The 20,235-nt window shown below is 39.9% G+C and overlaps 1 protein-coding gene across 2 annotated transcripts in view; it reads left to right on the forward strand.

Annotated features, from left to right (window-relative positions):
* BMPR1B (bone morphogenetic protein receptor type 1B) overlaps nucleotides 1-20,235 on the forward strand; it is a 233,986-nt gene that overhangs the window by 191,352 nt on the left and 22,399 nt on the right. The window contains exons 1-2 of one of the 2 annotated variants that reach the window (XM_071431662.1): nucleotides 1,801-1,970; nucleotides 12,354-12,510. In XM_071431662.1, the coding sequence (XP_071287763.1) occupies nucleotides 12,371-12,510 (140 nt within the window). In that variant the 5' untranslated portion in view covers nucleotides 1,801-1,970; nucleotides 12,354-12,370. Of the gene's footprint in view, nucleotides 1-1,800; nucleotides 1,971-12,353; nucleotides 12,511-20,235 lie in introns of those variants that run through there. The other variant, XM_071431661.1, reaches the window with a different exon arrangement.

Consider the following 20,235-nt stretch of genomic DNA (forward strand, 5'->3'; position numbering starts at 1 on the left):
TTAGACATCATCTGTCTTTTTCGCTTGATACATGTGGTCTTGATAGAGTTACAGGTAGTTCTCTAAACTAGGGATGAATCAGGAACAGACCAGAGTGTGGAGGAGGAAAAATTTAGCTATTGCCTCTGCTAGTACAAGATAGCTTTAAAAAAGCATATGTAAGGCTCCAAAAAAGGAATTAGGTATTTGGAAAAAAAAAAAAGCAAATTTTTTGTAAGAGGAAATTGGAGGCAGCTTTTTTATTTTGATTTTGTATAAAGTCTTGTTTATTACTTTTTACTCTGTGATCTAATCAAATATCTAGATATCCTACTTGTTTCAGTCAGAATCTTGAAGAGTTAGCTCTTCTATAAGAAATCAGTTGAAAGTTCATATAGGTCCAGATTACTTATGATCATTTTCTCATAGGAATAAAGCTCCTATTTCTTTGGAAATAATCCCATTGGTAAACAGCAGCTGCAATAAACCTTCCACCAAGAAATTTGATATGCAGTTCTGAGTGTGCAGATATCTCTTTTTTTCATCACCAGTTTCCAAACGTGGAATTAGATTAGGGAATGATGGAACAGGAACTGAAGTATCATTTTGTAGAGAAAAACATTTCAATACAAATGTTGGGAGTGTGCTGTGACTGCAGTGTCTGATGTTTACAGCTCAATATCAGAAAGAAACATCAGTAACAGCATCTGTTGGTCACCTCTGACAGTTACATGCCACCATGGAAATGATAGATTTGTGGAGGAGGTGTGGTATATTATGACCAAATTATCTGGAATAAATCCTGATAACCAGATTAAGTTAACTAAATTATTTCAAGTATCTGAAATAGTAATCGGTTTGGTTTTGTTTTTAAATAGTACTGCTTTGTTTTATATAAATATGTGTGGATCACAGTTATAGGGAATTTTAACAGTGGTTAGCCAACTTGTGCAGCAAACATCAGGCTCATAAAATGCTCTCAATGGCTGTGTTCTCTACCTTGAAATGAAATTCTTGCCATTGTTCCACGATGGGACCAAGTTCTGATGCTGTTTGATGCAGTTTATCAAGTTTCCTGTCTTTTTTCCTTTGTTTTATTTTAGTTTTGGAGTGTTTTTCTGGTTTTTTTCTCTGTTTTTTGTAGTTTGCTTTTATTGTTGTTTGTTTTTTTGTGTGTGGTTTTTGGGGCTTTTTTTTTGCTGTAGTTTCTTGGTTTTGTTTTTTTTTTTGGTTTTGTGGGGGTTTTCTGGGGTTTTTTTGTGATGTGCTATGATAAAGCCTATGTATCCTGGTAGCAACTTCACAACTGCTTTTCTGGATCCCTGTCTGAAAAAAAAAAATCCCAAATTGCTGGTTGCATGACATTTCTTTTCATAGTCTGTTCTCAACTGGCATTTTTTGTACTATAAGAAAAATTTTTTGTACTATAAGAAGCCTAAAACCCCATTGAAACCTTCTTGTGATTGCTCTCATTGGCAAATATGTGTTGGATTGGGTAAATGAGGGCCAGGCCACTGTGGGGTATCCTGTATCACAAGTAGCCCCACTTTAAAGGGAGGTGAGGAGCAGAAGGCTCCAACTTCAGTGTGCGTTTTATATACTGACCTTGGAAGGCGTTGCCAACCATCTGGAAAGAGTTAGAAACTCTGTATTGCTCAGGATCTTTGTTTTATTTGTAATTCCAGGATTTTCTTTGCCTTTTGCCTTTTTACTGTCACATCCTATGTAGCCTGAGTACCCCTCTGCGCCGGGCTGGAATAATATTGTTTGCCAGCTTACAATCAAAGCGAGCGCAGAGGGAAACAGCTGAGCCGTATTAAGCAGAGGCAGCCTGGGCTGCATTTCTCTGCTGCTGAATAACACGCCACAGGTGCAGGATTAGCCCGGCCTACGGTGCTGTGTTTGCTTAGCAGAGCCACCCTCTGCCTCCTCACATGACTCTCATCCTGGGGGAATCTGGCAGCGATGTAGCGAGCGCGCCCAAACTCCGCGTAAGTAAAAGGCTTCAGCTTTTCAGCTCACAAAGCACTTGTGCTTCCCCCCACCTCGTCGTTCCCTTTTTCTTCTTTTTTCTTTCTTTTATATTCTTTGGAATTTTTATTTTTTTTAAGCCTGGCTTGAGCAGAACACTTAAGAGGCTGGGAATAAAAGAAAAAGTAAAACAGTGAGGTTTGGTGGGTTCTTCAGAGAGGGGCTGAAGAAAGAGCAGTGTTGCTGGTGTGCTGGCAAGATGTGGGGCAGCAGGGAGCCAGCTGCTCGTGGGGCACAGGGTCTTGTGTTTGCAGCTTTGGCTCCTGCAGGGACACATTCACACACACACACACACACTCTGGAGATTTCCTATTCATTCACTTGGACTGGGGGTCAAGGTTTGTACAGTGCCAGGAGGCCAATGCAAGCCTTTAGTTGGTTTAGATGGAAGGAAGAAAGGTCATAGATTTACAGAGAAAATACTGCAGATAAAACAAAAGGTTTCCTGTTACTCTTTTTGGTGAGGATTGAGGAAAAAGAGATTTTTAGAACTAGTACTTGGAAATCAGCCTGATCTTGAACTTAAAAGGATGTTTCACTTTTTCTTCTTTATATTAACCTTTGGATTTGAAGTTAATTTAAAAATAAATGTTTTGGCAGTAATAGGCTTATTTGGTGCCAGGTTTGCATTGTGGGCCTGAATTTCAGAGCTGGGACTGGTTTTAGCCTTAGTGATTGTCACCCTTCTGTCTAACTTTGGTGATACATAGTGCTTGTGTATGTCAGTAATGCTTTTTAAAATGTTGCATCTGTTCTATACATTTTAAATGCTAGTTAATTGGAAAAATAGTCAAATAATAAAAACACATGTACTTTTTCTCCTACTCATTCATATGTTCATATTTTTTCTCCTACTGTTCATATCTGGCTGGACACTGGAAAAAAAAAAAGTTTTACATTTGATGAGAATTGTGGAGAAATCTGTAGAGAATGAAAGAAAGGTCATCATGCATCTCTTGAAAACTTCTGGTCGAGGAGAAGAGCACATGGCATGTGAGCTTGCCAAGGGTGTTTGCAGTGCACATTTCTTAGGTTTTGAGGTTGTGTATGAAGTGTAGCCGTGAAGGTGCACGTGTATGACATTGGGAAAATAGCAAAGCAAGCAAACTCAATGGGACTGAGGGCTGGTTCCTCCTCTTGCAGAGGCCTGAGTGGGCGAGCATGGAAGCCTGTTGGTGGGCACTGGTTGATGGGCTGGTGGCAGTGTCACTGGCATGGGTGGAACACACCCCCTTCCTGCCCAGACATGATCTCTGGAGCATTCAGAGAGGGAAATGATTTTAGGCTGCTCAAACACTCCTGAAAAACCGTAACGCTTATGTCTGCGGTCAAAATTCATCATTGTTGTTCCATGCGTGCAGTTAATTTAGGTTTGCAGTAGAGATGCTTTCCTCCGCCCTCTAAATGGATTTGTTTGTTTTCTGTCAAAGTGAGTAAGTCAATGACACTTTCTGTTGCATTCAGCTGTGTTTGCAGAAGATAAGGTTTGTGCCTCAGCCCTCGTTCATGAACACAAAGATCTTCTTCATCGCTTATGGTTTCCACACATGCAGTTCAAATGCCTGCACAGTGTGTGTGGTGAGGCCAACAGTAGCAGCAGTCAGTTCAATGCAGTCCCTGCCTTGGCAGCTTAACAGGGCACCAATTTATGCTGTCACTTGTTCAGTTGCTTAAAACTCTGCTCGGCCTGGTGACCCGTCAGGGTAGCATTTGCCTCCAGGCAGAAAAATTCCTGGAGGTCCTTGAGCACTTCATTCAGCAACAGTTATTTGCTGAGGGTGTTGTAATCACGTGGGATTTTGGGAAGCAGATGGTATTAATCCATGAAAAATTATCAAAATACTAGTTATTTTTTTCTGACACCAAATAATCTGTCCTTCTGGAAGATAGGCAGGCACTTGAGGAAAAGTTGTAAGGGGAATTGGTAGGAAGCATCATCATCCCCATGATTTGGGAAGCATGACAAGTTAATCAATAAACCAAATTTAAAGGAAGTTATAAATGTATGGCTACAGAATTTGAAAAAAAAGAACCAAAACAAAGCCATTAAAAAAATAGCATGCTTATACCATAACAGCTGTATCACAGTTCTAGTTTTCTGAATATCTACATTATTTAGTTTATTCTTACAAGAGTAAAAGGGAATTACACCAGTGTGGCAGAAATTAGAAAGGAGTTGGTAATTTATGAAGTAAATTTATGAAGTAAATGCTCTTTAGGCTGAGCTGGGGTTATGTCACATTTACTCCTGAACAGACAAATCCAGTCAGTCAGAAGGGCACCAGCACCTCTGAATAGTGTTGGCATTGGTTTCTGCAAGCATGGCATGTGCACATGCTAATTATATTTTAATATCCAGGTGCAGTCTTTGATCTTGAGGTGAGAATGGCTAGCTGGTATTTTTATCTTCCAGGCAGTATTTTTGTCTCTACTGCATGGTGCTCTTGTGTTTCTTCTCTTCTGGAAAGGCAACAGGAGTGACAGTGATTTATTAAACATATCTAAGAGATCCATGAGGTCAAAGCTGTCTCTTGCTGTTTCATTTAAATTCCATTGTCTGAATCCCTCAATCTCAGTATCATCTAAAATGATAATAAGTAAAAATCTGCGGCTTGCCCAGTTCAATCTTTGCTCTTTCCTAAAGATCAGATAGCAAAGCATGGATTAGTTGCAATGGTATCACATTGCATTGCTTCCCATCTGTGTATTCTTTCCCCTGTTGCTGCTGTTCAGGAGAGTTTTCAAGATCACTTGTAGTGGCATTTACATAATCTCTTGGTGATCACATTTGGTGTTTGCTGCTTGGAACTGAAGAAGAATGTGGTGATTTGCAGCTTAGAAGCAGAAATGACTGCCTAAGGATGTTGACAATAATCTTCCTATATTTTATTTAAATATTTTTTTTAAATGTAAAGTGTGGCACAGACTCTGCTGTTTGTTGATATCCAAATTGTCTTTTTTTACATATTTGTGCCCTAATTTCTATCCCCTGTTTTGACCATAATTCAACTTTAGTGAATCTATTTCAACTACTCCTGATCACTTTTTTTGTCATTCGTGTTGAGGGAGATGGCCTCCAGAATGAGGGGCTCCATCATTCTTTTTTTAAATATTCTTTTTCACAGAATATTCCCATTGGAAGGGATCCTCAAGGATCATCAAGTCCAGCTCTTGAGTGAATGGCTTTATATGGGACCAAACCCACCACCTTGGTGTTATTAGCACTGTGCTCTATCCAAGTGAGCTGATCTCAGGCATTAAAGTCAGGCTGACTGGCCAGGAGGTCCCTGGTTCCTCTCTCCTGCCCTGTTTAAAAACTGAGATGACATTTGCTTTCTTCCAGTTCTCACGTATCTCTGTGGATTGCCACAACCTTTCAAAAGTCATTCTGGTGTGTGCCAGCTCTCTCACCCCTCATGGAGGCATCCCATTAGGGCCTGTGGACTTGTGGATATGAAATTTGTCTGGGTGTTCTTTAATCCAGTTTTCCTTGACAAAGGGAACATCTTCCTTAAAGTATTCCTTCTGGATCAGAGATTCCTGGGAGATGGTCTTGGCACTGAAGACAGATGCAAAGATGACCTTCAATATATCTGTTTTCTCTGTGTCCAGAAGAATCAGTGATTCTCACATTGGACTTGGGAACTCACCTTAGTATTTATGAAGTATTTGCATTTGATTGTTCCAGATTGATAGCTCCAACACATTTACCTTTGCTGTGTAAAATACAGTTCCTGAAAAGGGATTAAAATAAAGAAATTGTGTTGGTATCTTAATGAGAATTGTGTGGACTACCTGCTCATTCATCTTTGCAAATATTAAAAACTAACTTATATTTTAAAAGCTTTTATTTTGTCATGGAGCATTTATACATTGAACCAAAAGATTGTAGAAGATACAATTGACACAGCTGGGCAATATTTCTTAATGGGGAATTACAGTGGATAGAGATAGATTTTACTGAGTCCAAGCTGACAGGATAAAACACTTTGCATGCACTTTCCCTTGGAAATTTTAAAGTTGTCTTTCTGTTCTATTTTTTTTTTTAATGTTGTGTTGGTACATGCTATAAAAATGTGCCAACCAATTCTCATTTTCTTCCAAATGAAAAATATGTCAAAGATTAACTGTGGGCACCAGAAATGAGAGGAAAACAGACAGCAAATTACACGTGCATTTTCCATGGGCTGTGTTAGCAAAGAAGCCTTTGTGTTTGTAAGTTGTGAGTATGGAACGGGAATTAGTTTGGAGGGTCTTTTCTCAGTGGCTTTGTCACAGCTTGTTACATTACATGCTAAACTTTTTAGCTAATAATTCTAAAAAATAAAGACATCACTTAAAGTGGTGCTGGATGCTTGTAGCTATATTGGAAGTCAGTGGCAATTCTATGAATATGGACAGGAACAGTTTTTAAGAAAACTGCCTTGACAGGTTGTTTAAAAGCATATTTTATTTTAAACCTTATTTGGATTATGAATGGAAACAAAACCACCCCAAATTTTGAAATATAGAGATGAGAAGGAGCAACTTGTAGGTTCTCTGCATTTTGTTGTATAGGAAATCCAGCATAGATGGGAAATGGTGCAAATCATACATAAGCCCTACAATGTTACATTTTTTGTAGTATGTCAGTTTATTACAGTGGATGTATATCAAGGTACAGGTATTTTCAAGCATGGATTGATACCAATCTCAGTTTGAGCTCACTAGTGCAATGTAGCCACACACTGAAAAGCAAAGTGTGCTGGTTTTGGGTTTTTTTCTGCTGTATTAATACCAGATTTTGTTTACTATAGTTTTGGATCAAAAATATGAAGGTCTCAGCATCTGATATTTCCTTGAGTTTTATGGTAGCCTTGAATATCCAGCAAAGGGAAACTGTCATGTTCCAGTTTTCCTTCTCTGTTATGTACTTATCACCAATAAAAAGTGTTTTACTGTTACCTCTTGACTATTTTACACAGTAGATCAGGCTGAGTTAAGAGGTGTAATTTATTTCAAGTCTTTTAACTGTGCTGTGTTTTTATTGTTGACTATTTGCCAAAAATATCCCATGGAAATTCTTTTATCTGGGAGCAGTAAAGTACAGTGAGTTAGCAGTAACTTATTTCCCTTTCTCCAAAAACAGTCATGTTGATGGTATAACCCTGGCTTGGTGGGAAGTCATCAGGCTGTGGTTTATGATATGGCATAGGAAACTCCAGCAGGATGTTGCAAGATAGTTTTTTTTATTTTAATAAAAGTCTGTTTTGAGGAAAAGCACACCATGTCGATTAGTGCAGAACATTGATGAAATCATCTTGTGGTTTAAAATTTCTATCTATTTTATCAAACTTAACTATTTTATCAAGTTGACTGATTTTCTTCTCAGGTTTGCATTGTTTTGGTTTGTTTTCAATTACAGTTCAGACACTTTGTATGAATATCCTTAATTTCCATTTTAAAGGAGCAGTTGAAGTATGTTGAAACAAGTTGTTCCATGATGTGCATGGAAACAACTTTGGTGTGTGCCTTCCCTGAAGTTGCAAGCCTTGCTCAGAGTCAGGGGGTGGCCAGATGTTGTTATTAGACTGGGAAAATGTGAATGGATGGTATTGAACCCTTTTTTTTTTTTTTTGTCCTTAGCATCTCTTTGGGGAAGGAGCAAGTCTGACTTTTACTCCTTATGAACCCCTGCAAGGCCATGACAGATTTGCTTTTTTCACTGCATAGACAGCACATAAATCTCACAGCTGTGGCACAGAAATCAATCTGTTAAGATAACTATTGCTAATTCTTCATCCTTCAGGAACAGGATGGCTTAAAATTCAAACCACAGAATACAGAGAAATAGAATAAAGAGCTTTTCACCTCCTGCATTACCAGACTTGTTGAATCGGAGCAGTGCCCAAAAGTCATTACCATCCAATGGCTATGGGCCAGTGTGAAATGAGTCACTGGGCTTTATCCAGATTCTAGTGGAGAAATTTCTGTCCAAATCACATAACTATGGCTACAATTGGCAGGGGCTGAAGTACTTATTGGCAGCCATGGTAGAGAGTTTGAGGACTGAATGTACACTGAGAGACTGGCCCTTCAGATCAGAATTTTTTTGCTGCATCTACATGAGCCAATGTTAAGCTTAAATAGGTGATTTTCCTTTTGTGTGTGAGGTACCACTGCCTGCAGACCTGTCAAACCAACAAATAACAACATTGTTTAAAACCAAGTTAGAATTCATCCTTATAGTTTCTTCATTGTCATTGTGGAGTGGGGATCTATGATGCCTCTCACACTTGTAAAAAATTACAGCAGAACTCCCTGAAATGCCGTGAAAGGGTTTGCCGCATGACAAAGTATTTTGCTGGAAATCTTAGTGCTGATAGATGGAAGATTATATCCAAGAAGGTTTATTTGTTGACTCTGGAGGTTAGTAGAGGTTTAAATTAGACATTAACATTATCCTGGATGACCATGAGAATGACTTTCATTTTACAGCACTTTATTTTCATTGTTCTCCTTCTCCTTCTCCTTGTAGATGTTCCTTTCTGGAAAGGAAGGAGAAACACACTAACAAATGGGAAGAACAAAGCAGTAGCATGCTGCACACAGTCCCCATTCTCAGGTAGAGATTTGTAACAGAGGCCATCACATCACAGTTTTCAGTCGTCCCAGTCCTAGAGAGGAAAATATTTCTCAGGGGTAGCACTCCAAAGAGACATCAAAGCCCTGGCAGCTGATTTCCAGTCCTTGTGGTGGATGGTGCTTTGTACATGCTGAAGTTTAGTGGAAAAAGAGTTAAGCTGAGAAACTCAGCTAACTTGATGAATCTCTACCAGTCTGATGATTAGCTTCAGGTGCTCAACTGCTTTGATGAATTCCCTGATGCAGTCAGTATGTTTCTCAGCAGACTAAAATAACCTAATTTTTGATGCCACTATTTTTCTGCAGTTCTCCCAAGGGATGGGAAGCTGACTGTGAGCAGACTGCAACAGAATAGGCTACAGCAAAGAAGCAGCCAAGCTTAAATAGCCTGAAATCTCTTGCTTTCAGGGCTCTAGGAGAGAGTTCAAAACCCAAAGGGCTTCTAAACCTTAGACAGAGCCAGGTCTGCATGACCAACATGTGCTTGTTACAGAACAGCAGCAAATGCAGGATGAACAAGCTGTTCACCATCCCAAACTGTGGTTTTCACACCTGAAATCAGGAGGAACTTGTTGCCAAGCTGAAAAATTCTCCCCTCTTCTCTTGTGAGTTCCTTCCTGCACGTTTCCTTTTGGTGAAGGGACTGCTGGAAAACCTTTCTGAGCTGAAGTCAAGCAGACATAGAAGTCAAGAGACCTTGTTGAAACTCAGCTCTGAGTGGGAGGAGAAGAGTTCTTACATGCTCCATGGTTATCTGCTGGGTGAGACACATGAATTTCAGAGGCAGAAGGTCTGCCCATCATTTTAGCTAGCAGCCAGGAAATGAAGGTGTGAAAAGAGCAAGAGAATAGAGTGAGGAGAGTTTTACATTTTAGAAGACAGAAAAGAGCTTGATTGAAAGTATCTTATTGCTCCCTATTTTAGTTTTATTCAATCTAATCTATTTGACATGAACTGCTATGATTTTGCAGTAGTTTTGACTCTGGGCATTAGATGGAAACAAAATACTAGGCTGGACTGCTAATCTCAACTCTTGGAAGGTGTAAATTTAAATGCCAGCCTATCTGTCCTAAATTTTCCCAAAACCAAACTTCATCTCTAAATAGCCACCTGCCATGCTTTGCTGGTACTTCAGATTTTTGATTCCAATTCAGCAGCTTCTGCCTGTCTTATTAGATCGGGGAGTGCAGCCAGGTCTAGGGGTAGAAGCTGTTATTTATGGCAAGTTTTGCAGAAGCTGTTCATGCTCACATCACTGGTGAGTGATGGCCACAGATTGTGCTGAGGTATGACTTCTTTTATGGTTGTTGGGAAAGTGAATGATCTGTGGTTGTATATATTATGAGGATGGCATTTAGCTGCCTAAATTTAACATGTTCAGGCACCATCAAATGTGTAATTATACCTTTCCCCCTTTTTTGTGCTAGGTGTAAGAAGCTTTTTTCATTACACTCCTTGTTGGAGAAAGATCCCTGCTAAAACTTCAGGAAGCTTGTAGAAAGAGCTGTGGAAATGATGCTCAGAGTAAACTATTACACTGGTGAGCTAGAAGTTCACTTGGTTGCCTCATGAGCTTGAAGTCTGAAAATCCTTGACAGGAATATTAATAGTTGAACATTCCCCATCCAATGGTAACAAAGTAATACTGACAAAAATGGCTGTTTGAAAGAGAATTTAGGTAATCCCTAATCCTGTGACCCAGGGAGCAAATATCTGTTGATATTAATTCATTATGCACAGGCTGCCTAATCATCTTAGGAGAAACAAACAGTGCATTGTTTTCCCCTTAATTTAAGCATCTACTTCACCTTAAGGTGCAGCTGTGAGTACACAACAACACATACACACAGTGCATCTTGAGTGAACTCATGCATTTAGCTCTGATTTTGCCAAATGTTAGTGAAAACACTATGGGACTGACAGCCAGTTGTGTCATGAATCTAGTTTATGTCTTAATGCTGGGCACAAGGGTTATGAGCCCATGGTTTGTATATTTTTTGTAACTGGTTGTCTGGTTTGACTTTAGAAAGAGGTGAGCTAATGAAGAAGCCAGTTGGTTTCAGTGGCATACAGAGGTACTGAGCAAAGGCCAAGCTGTATGAGTTTTGTGTTTCATAGGAGCATTAGTCTGGCATGGTGAATGATTCTTTTTCATGTGTACCACCCTAATATTATTGATATACCTCTTGTGCAAGGAATGTGCAAGGAGTGGAAGGGCTATGGTGTCAAAAAGGCTAGCACTTTCTAAATGCAGTGTTCTTCTGTGCAAAGCCCCACTTCTCCCAGAGCTAACAGGTTGCAGCTTTTTCCTGACTTTACTGGGGATAAGCTGCATTGTCTCAAGTTACACTGCAGAAAACAAAAGCCTGTCTGCCAGTTGTTGCTCCCAGTGCCTGTCCTGTGCTACCAGAGCTGGCACAGGAGAGGAGGGATATGCCGCTGGAGGCATGGTGTGCCCTGGCTGGTCTCATGATCCCAGGAGCCCAGACTGGGTTTTTTCAGTCCTCCTAAGGTCAAGGACTGGTAGAACAGCCCCATGCTTCCTCCAGCCTTACCCTGCTTCAGAGTCCTTCAGCCTCACTGTCATCACCTCAGTTGTTGATTGCAATCCAAGCCCTGAAGTGTAGCTGCTTGTCCCCATCCCCTCTGCCTGTTTGCCCACCCTATCTCTCTGTAGGGAGGTAAAAAAGATATATTTTTTTTATCAGCTCCACAATAAATCAGTCCTAATGATGGAGATTTGGAAAAATTTTAGAGTAAAGAGCAATCAAAATAATTGTAATACCAGTTGTTTATAAAGACTTAACATTAAATCAAGCACTTCAAGCTAGCTCTTCAGCTACTCTGTTGGAGACTGCTGCTTGTCAGTGACCTTTTGGTAAGATTTCTTCCAGGCAACCAAAAGGAGACTGAGGAACTGCCAGTTGAAGCTTTTCATGCTAATCTCATTTTTGTCTTTGAGGCTTAAAATTTTCACAAGGACTGAAAGTTGATATTTATGAGTAGAGCTGGGCGAAGGAAGGTGTTTAAACATCTCCTAGCCTATCACCAGCATCTCCAGCTGTACTCCACCAGCTCCATGGAGATTCAGTACTCTGATATTTTTAGAAATAATCACCTCCATATATTTCAGCATTGTTAATCCAAAACCACATTCTTCTCTTTTACTTTGTTTATAGACTTTTCTTTTACAGAAGTGAGCTCTTTCCCTTGTTTTCCAAGCAGGGCTTTTGCAATTCAGTGACAGAACGTGTTGTTGAATTTGAAAGAACATCACTTTCTGTCAAGAGTTTGTTAAATTGTATACTCATGTTCTGTTCTGCCTGGAGTACCATAAATCCCACTGATTTTTATGGGGTTCAGTGAATATACATCTGTGCTGAACTCTGTAGAGATAAAGAAAACTCAAAGGTGTAAGCAAGGATTTGACCTGTGTAATGCAACAGAAGAAAAGCTGTACTGTGCAATATATAATAATAAAAGCACAATATATCTCTTGGCAGTGGCAGAGCTCTAACATCAGTACCTTTGATCTAATACCCCCGAGCTCCAATAAGCCTCAACCATGGTCACCATGTCAAACTACAGAGAAACACTCTGTAGTGAACCCTCATCTCAAATAACTTTCTTAAGTTTTCATAGGTAGAAGTAGTTTAAAGCCTTCGTTTCAGGTCTTGCAATACAGCCTAGAACTGTTTCTTTTTCTTCCTCTCTTACAGCCTATTTTCTAGACAAGATGGCCTTGCGCAGTTCTGGCAAGCTGAGCATGGAGACCAGAAAAGATGGTGAGAGCACGGCCCCTGCTCCTCCCCAGAAGAAGCTGTCCTGCCAGTGCCACCACCACTGCCCTGAGGACTCGGTCAACAATACCTGCAGGTTTGTGGCATAGATGTCTGCTGATGATACATGGCAAAACAAACTCATGGCAGCTCAGTAATCCCAAATTGGGTGTTGCAGTTTTTGTTTAAGCAGCAATATGTAAATGAGTTGGTTTTCACTGTCTGTCTGAAAATCAGAAGTAATTTTTACCTAGAGATCAGCTGCATGGTTGTTGGTTTTTGTTTTGTTTTGCCTTGTTTTGTTAGGGCATACACATATTTATCATTTTAGACAATACTTGTTTTAATGAATTGCATATGGAATATTCTGAAGACTGAACTTTGTTTTCAAAGGAGCGTGCAGTTAATGAGAGGAGACCTAATGGAGATATATTGAAATGTCAATAAATGCTTATAAATTTATAATCACTCTCAATAGAATACTATTTATAAGTACCCTGGTCTTTGTTTGTGTCTACAGCAGCTGTATCTGTAAGTCCTTAAGGCTTTGAGTTTGGTTTATTTTGTTGTTTTTTTTTTTTTTTTTTGTTTCTATGCTAAAAGGAGAACCATCTTTAGGTGACATGTTGAGTATTTTTGTCTCTGAGCTGTAGCCTTCTGTTTAATTTTGGGCTTAGAACAGTACAGATTTCTCATCTGGGTTGGATTCTGCTTCCTCAGGACCTTTTGGCTCCCTGGGGGAGAGGCAGGTCCAGATATGCACAATGTCCTTGAAGGCTCAGCACTGGTCTGTGTTGCCCTGGCACTGGCTAAAGCAAGCAGAGGTGACTGAGGGTACCTGTGGGGGGACCAAGCTGCTGTTCCCCTACTCAAAAGCAGCTCTTGCTGGACACATAAAATTGCTGTTGAGTGAGGGTTGAATGAAGCTCTGTCTTGGCTTGAGGTACAGGTACAGTTTGCTTTAGCTGCAGCAAAGCTGGGCTGAGCTCTTCATGTTCCATATGAGGGATTTAAACTTCTCTGCTTGGCTAGAAGCAGGTGTGATACTGGAGATACCAACTCAGCCTGGTGGAGCTGTGGGAGTCAGAGAGGCATAGAAGCAGGGCACAGATGTGAGCCCAGCTGGAGATGCAGTGCTCTTTGAGGTGAAATTGTCTATGTTGTGTCAGCTCTTCAAGGCAGTGTATTTAAAAGATAAATGGGGAAAGCCTAAGGTTCCTGAAGGTACTGATTGCTTTGTTGGATTTTAGAGTGTGGGTTTGCAGCTTGACTTTATTCTTCTCAGCCTGCAGCTTCCTACTAAAACATATCAAAGTTTTGGTGACAGCTGTAAATACCATTCCCCATTTCTAACCTCTTCCTACAAGCCCATGTTCCACCCAGGAGTTAGACCTAACTGCTCTTACATGACAGTCAGTTTAAAAAGCTGTAAAACCCCACTCTGATACCAATTTGCTGATCCCCTGCAGCGTCGATCAGCTGTTTCCTGTTCCTGCCCAGCAAGAGCCACAGCTTTCCTATGTGCTGTCTCACACATGCAGCAACAGGGAATTTGCAGATGACTTTTAAATCCTTGAATTAGGAAGCACAGAGGGATCAATGTTAAGGAACTGACTGAACAAGGTTTATCCCCCAGCTGGGTAAGCCTGCTTTTGCACGTTGCTTTGTAGGCATCATTGGCATTAAGTATTTTTTATGGAACTATGAGTGAATGTCCTGTTAGAATGGATTTGTGCATTTTCCCTCACTGCAGAACTTGAAAGAAACTCTCTTCAGTCTCCTTTATGGTGTCAAATGTCAAACTTTTTTTTAGGTGTTAATGCCCAAGGATAGGCAGTTAACTGGTAATAAAACACAAAATTGTAATCCCTTTTGTCTTCATCATCCTTGAAGACTTCAGACTTGAATGTTCTGCTTTATTGCCAGAATGATTTTTTCCAATTTGGACATCAAAATAATAATTGAAGCTGGAATTTATCCATCAAATATTTATCACTTTTCTGTCCAGTCAGGAGTTTCCTGGGACAGTCAGGAGACTTGCTTTATATCAACTCCTCTCTTGTGCCCTGTGCTGTCATCTAAGCAGTACCCACCTTGCCACTTGCCCAGTAAGCAACAGCATAAGTGAAACATTGCTGAGGAGTTTGGAGTAATACAAAACAAATTAAATTAATTTAAATGCACTGCCTTCATGACTCGTCAGCAGCAATCATGTTCATGATAGTGATCATTGCTAGGGCTCCCAGTGCCTTGGTGTGAGAGCTGCAGTGAGGTGTGAAGGACTCAACACCCCTTGTTTTCCCTGCATCTATTTAACTGTTAATGTAGTAATTCCTTTTTAAAATTCTCTACTACATAGCTGTAATTGTGGATTGTAGAGAAAAGAAGATCCTGAGCCTTCTCTTGGGAAAGAGGGGTTATTAGGTGTCTGGTTAGCTGGTTATTAGGTATATGCTTTTTGGCTGGATAGAGACAAAATTTCAAAAGATTTGAGCACAACCAACCAGGTTAGCAGGGATTATAAATTTCCCCTGAGTTTTGGAATCATCCTACTAGTCAGGCAGTAACTTCTGTATTTTATCCTGTGTGAATGACTGTTGGCACAATTTTAAAGCACTGGGGGAATTACTGAGCATCACTATAAAGGAAATTTCCCCATTTGGAAGTTCAAGAAGTATCAATTGCAGTGTTTGTCTGAAGAATAAATTTAATGCTTCAGATTAAAAGTTATTGCAATAATTATCTGCTTGCCACAGATATAGCCACTAAAAGCATTTTATATTTTTAAAGAAAAATTTAAAAATCAAACCTCTTGTCAGCTCTATCAATCTGTTAAGCTTTGGGCTGTGCTTGGACCTTCAGAGTTTGGACCTGCCAGCCCAACAGGAATGAGCCAGTGTGTTCTGAGGCACCCAAGGGCCTGGCAAAGTTCTGACATCCTGGAAATTCACTGAGTACATCCACAGCCAGGGTTTGGGCTCTGGAGAGCATCAGCCACTGTCCTTACCAGGGTTCTTACTAAAGCAGTGAAGCATTTTATGAGCCCAGTAGCAAGAACCTCTGAAAGTTCAATGCAAAAGCATTTCCAGCTGTGTTTAAATTAAAACTCTCAGAATAGAATGGCTATTCTTATTGCAATCACCATTAAAATTTTCTCCTAAAAAACAGTCTCTCATCTCACATGAAGATTTCTATCTGCTACCACAGGTAGCTTTTAAGTGTATATGCAGCCCATAGTACCAGGGGTCTGAATGTTTATATAAAAATGAGGACATCTGGTGGCCATTTAAAATCTTCTCCATAATTGTATTTGTAGAAATTTAAAAGGCAATATTCTTTAACCACATCTATATCAAATCCTCCCAATAGCCTGCTGTGTTCCTATACAGAATTTCCTTTTCTTTATAGTTCTGCAGTTTAAGTCCAACAGTACTTTGGAGAGCTAAGGATAACACTGCAGCTTTAAAGGCAGAATGCTTTTCTCTCTAAGCAGAAAAGCCATAGCTCTAGTTAAAATTTGCATTAAAAAATGGGGCAGTCCCTGAGCACAGTGAAGTTTTGAAAGACCCATTGCAGGATGAGCTCATTGAGGGAGGGTTAATGCCAAAGTGTAGCAAAAGGGGACCAAGGCAGGAGCTGAGGCTGATATCCTCACTCACCAGGACCCCATTTCCCCATGGATATGTGAGCACAATGGGCAGAAATAGCTCCTTCAATAGCCCAGCCCTTCCCATGGTGGAGACAGGCACTCCTGTACCTCTGCCCAGGGGTTCTGGGTAGGGGGAAAGAGGAGTCATGAGGGGGCCAGTGTGGGCAGTTGAAAAATATTAGTGCACTCAAGGCCCTGACAGATGAAACCTTTGGAGAAGGCTCACAATCCTCTGCTTGCAGAGGGTGTGTTAAACTGCTGCATGCTAAAACTTTATTCTTCTTTCTGAACATCTGTGCAATTCATAAAAGGCTTTCAGTAAAGAAGGTCAAAGCTGCTTTGAATATAACCAGGACCTTGTTTTGCTGTTCCATTTCAAGTTTTCTGTGTTCAGAGTGAATGCACGGACAGTTGTGTCTGATCATAATTAATTGCATATTTTAAAGCACGATGTTACGATTAATTGGCTTTGACTGTAATGGGATTGCAGTAAAGGCAGAGGCTAATTAGGTGCCTTGTCACACTCTGTTTTCATGCACAAATAAATGCTGACAGTTTTAAAGATGGGGCTGATAAAGTTTAACTTCCTATGTGTTGCCTACTAGATTGTATTTCTGCCTGACTGTGTCTTTGGTTATCTAAAGCAGTAAAATAATTAAGTTGGTTTTTCAGTGTTACCAAAGGTGATAACTCACTTGAGTGATGTTATTTTCATTGTCCTGTTCTCCAGATGATATGCTTGAATTTTCATTGTAATTTGGTATGTGGAAAAAAAAAAAGACTGACAGTGGCCAAAGCACCGAGTTCAGACAACCTTTGTTTCAATCAACTTTAATTTGTTTGGAAAAGTTGAACGTTTTCTGATAAAGGAGCTGTGGTGAGATCTTAATATTAGTCTTCCAATTTTTTAATGTTTATGTTTATTTTGAAATTTCCTACTTTATACAGGAATTTTTTTAATCACTTTAGAAAGAGTGCAGAGACTTGTCATGTTGGTTTGGATGAAAGTGAAAAAATGCTTTTGCTCTTTCTGGTATCAAATGAGGATATATATATATGGAGCAGTGTGGCTGGTGGGAAGTTACGCCCAAACCACAACATATATATATATAAAGAGGATGAGTGGAAAAAAGTAATAATACTTGTATGGAATCATTTGAAATCAAATTAAAGATAAGGGATCTTTTCATCAAATTATGAAAGTTACCTGTCTCTTTGTGATAGGCATTGAATGAAGGAAAGATGTTGCTTTTCAGAGTTATGTATTGCCATCCCTGGCTGTGTCACACACTCATAGAACAGGGTGGGAAATCTCCAGCAGGCAGGTTTTGGAAGCTGAGGAATCACATCTTCTGTGAGAGATGGCTGCTGGCCAATGGGGACATCTGTGTGAGCAGATGCAAAGCTGTTGGCCTTGGTTCCTCTCTTGTGACATTTAGGAAAGGTCTGAGTTAAGATCCCTGCTTTCTTTGTGGTAATCTGTAATTGTAGCAGCAACTTCTATATCACTGTCTGTCCATGTTTCACTATTAACTCCCTTTATTCTCCTGGCATTTGACTTGGCTGTAAGAATTCCCTCTTGGCAAATATGTGACACGGCAAATCTGTGCTTATTAGTGATCACCTCCAAAGTGAATTGAATCACTCCCCTGCACCATACTCTAATAATGGTGTTTCAGTGGAGGAGGTTGGTGGATGTGTACCCAGATGTATCCAGTTGTATCCACACACACTGAATTCCTTCTTTACACAGCATTTTCATATTCAAATTACACAAAATTAGAATTCACATTGCAGATTTTAAGAAAATAGCAGTTCTACACTATGGGATTTTTTTTTTTTCTAGGAAGTGGAGAATAGGTTTTTCATACTGCTTTGCAAGTGTCAGTGATGTACAGATGCTTCTTTCTCTGTAGTCACCAAAATAAGTATAAAATTTGAGACTATGCACACATCTCTGACTTGTTTCTTACTGGCTATATTAGTAAGTTTCATTTCTACCCAGTCAGGTGTGAGGTGGGGAAATCAATAAAACAGCAGAGGTGTGCCCTGCCCTTTTTCTTGCAGTGTGTGGTCCATTTGACATCCTGTGAACCAGGAGAACAGGTTGGGGTGAGGGGGGAAGCAGGTAGGAGATCCTTTTTTCTTTTCAGAAGGGTCCCTTCTCCCTCTCACCCAAGCACCTCAGAAATTCTCAAAAAGATAATGAGTTCTTACATTGCATGAAAACTTTTTGTTGTTAGTATTTTTTGGTTTGTTTTTTTTTTTCTTACAGGTAGAAACAAGCAGTAGCAGTGTTTTTCTCCTCTTCGATGTTATTTTTTTCTCTCACTTCTCCTTCATTACCCTAACATCTGTAAAGAGCATGGTTTAGACTTATTGTTGGAGCTTTAAAACTTCTTTGCTTTGCTCTACTCAATCTAAGTTTTTCTTTTTAAATTTGGAGTAACATTTTTAGAGGGACTAAAGTGCATGAGGAGCTTGACTTCAATTTTCATAAGTGAGCGAAGAATCAGAGTCCCTTAGGACAAGTCAGAAAAATAGAATTGAAATGGCTGACTTTCTGTTTCTTTTTCTCCCTTTTGCAAACAATTTGACTTTTCCTTCCCCTGCTTTTCTTTGATGAACCAAGAGTTTTGAGTTTTTTGCTGTTAGCTGTAGAGTCCATTTTTGTGTTTCACTTGATAGCAATTTATTGTTTTGTTGCTCTGTCCCCTGGGTTAAACTTACTCATTATTTTGAATCAAAGGCTCCATGCAAACAAATAAAATCTAATCTAATATAATATTCCTCTCTAATGGATTCCTTACAGTCTCTCTTGGCAATCCTATTGTTCCTATCTTTTCAGCTCAAGCAATGACATCAAGGTGGCTGTTGCCCAGAAGGGTTGCTGTCTCCTTTGCCTCACTCCTATGTACAATGTAAAGAAGGGTAGAAGTCATTGCTGGCTTCCCTGAGAAAGTAATTTGTAATGTGCAATTGGTTACTTTTCAGATCCAGAAGTAATGATATATTATTATTTGAAGTAATAAGCTTACCATGGCTAGACCCTGCCCCACTAATATCAAAATATGCCACAGAAAATGTTTGACGTGATCCTCTGCAGCATCTCTTGGTTGTGTAGCTAATACTTACAAATTGTGTTTGTCTCTTAAATGTGTAACTGTGGCTCTTGTTTCCTACATCTTCATTGCCTTTGCTGCTGGTGCTCTTTAGACTCTTGTTTCATTCAAGTAAGGAGCAAATCATCTGGAATTTTGCTGTATTTAAGTTTTCTAATCTTTTTTTCTTTTTATTTCCTTGTTTTAACTGAGTTTGTTTCTTCTCTTCTGAAAAATACTCATTGCACATAATAGCCAGTGCTATTTTCCTGAGCAAATAACAGAATATTTTATTTTTCTGTGACTTAAATGTCTTATATTAAAGAGTTTTTTCTTTATTTTTGGATCTTCTTCCTGCAAGTCCATCAGTTTTTGTTTCTTACGCGTTACGTATCCCCATCAGAGTGCTGAGAACTTAAGGTACAGCAGTCTCAATAAAATGCAGCCACCCTTTCCATGCCCTCCACTCCCTCTTTCCATAGCATTCAGGCATTTGACCTTCATCAAGGAAGGACATTTATCACCAGCCCCATTGAGCCATCTGTTAGTGTACTTGCCCTCCCTGGTGCACGTTCCTGTAAACGGAAGCATTATGGATCACTTCAGGCTTATAACCCAAGTAAACATCTGTGAAGGGTGTTGATGATAACTCAAGGACTCATACACAGGAGTGTTGCAGTTCATAATATGGTTAAAACAGGAATCACAAATCACTCTTGGTATGATTTTATGTTTATCATCTCAGAAGTGTTTGCTTCTTCAGGTCTGTACCATGGTGCAAGCGTCAGTGCCTTGTTCCTGCACTCAGGGCAGAGGCTGTGCAGCACTGAAGCTTGCACTGTACAGGTTTCCAAAGTCTAACACACTAATGACCACAGGCAGAGAGCTGGGGTGCTTGTTAGTGGGGTTTAGGCTGTGAAATAATGCAAAGGTAAGTGCACAGCCCTGAGGCAGAGCCTCCTTTGTGTGTGCAGGAGCTGCTTCGCAGCAGCCCTGGTGTGTCCATTTCTGAATGGCAGATTTGCCTGGCAAGGAGCAAAGTTTAAGACAATATTCAACAGCACATTTTCCA

The sequence above is a fragment of the Agelaius tricolor genome, unplaced genomic scaffold, assembly GCF_023055355.1.
Source record: "Agelaius tricolor isolate 1412-34295 unplaced genomic scaffold, bAgeTri1.0.p SCAF_8, whole genome shotgun sequence".
NCBI lineage: Eukaryota > Metazoa > Chordata > Aves > Passeriformes > Icteridae > Agelaius > Agelaius tricolor.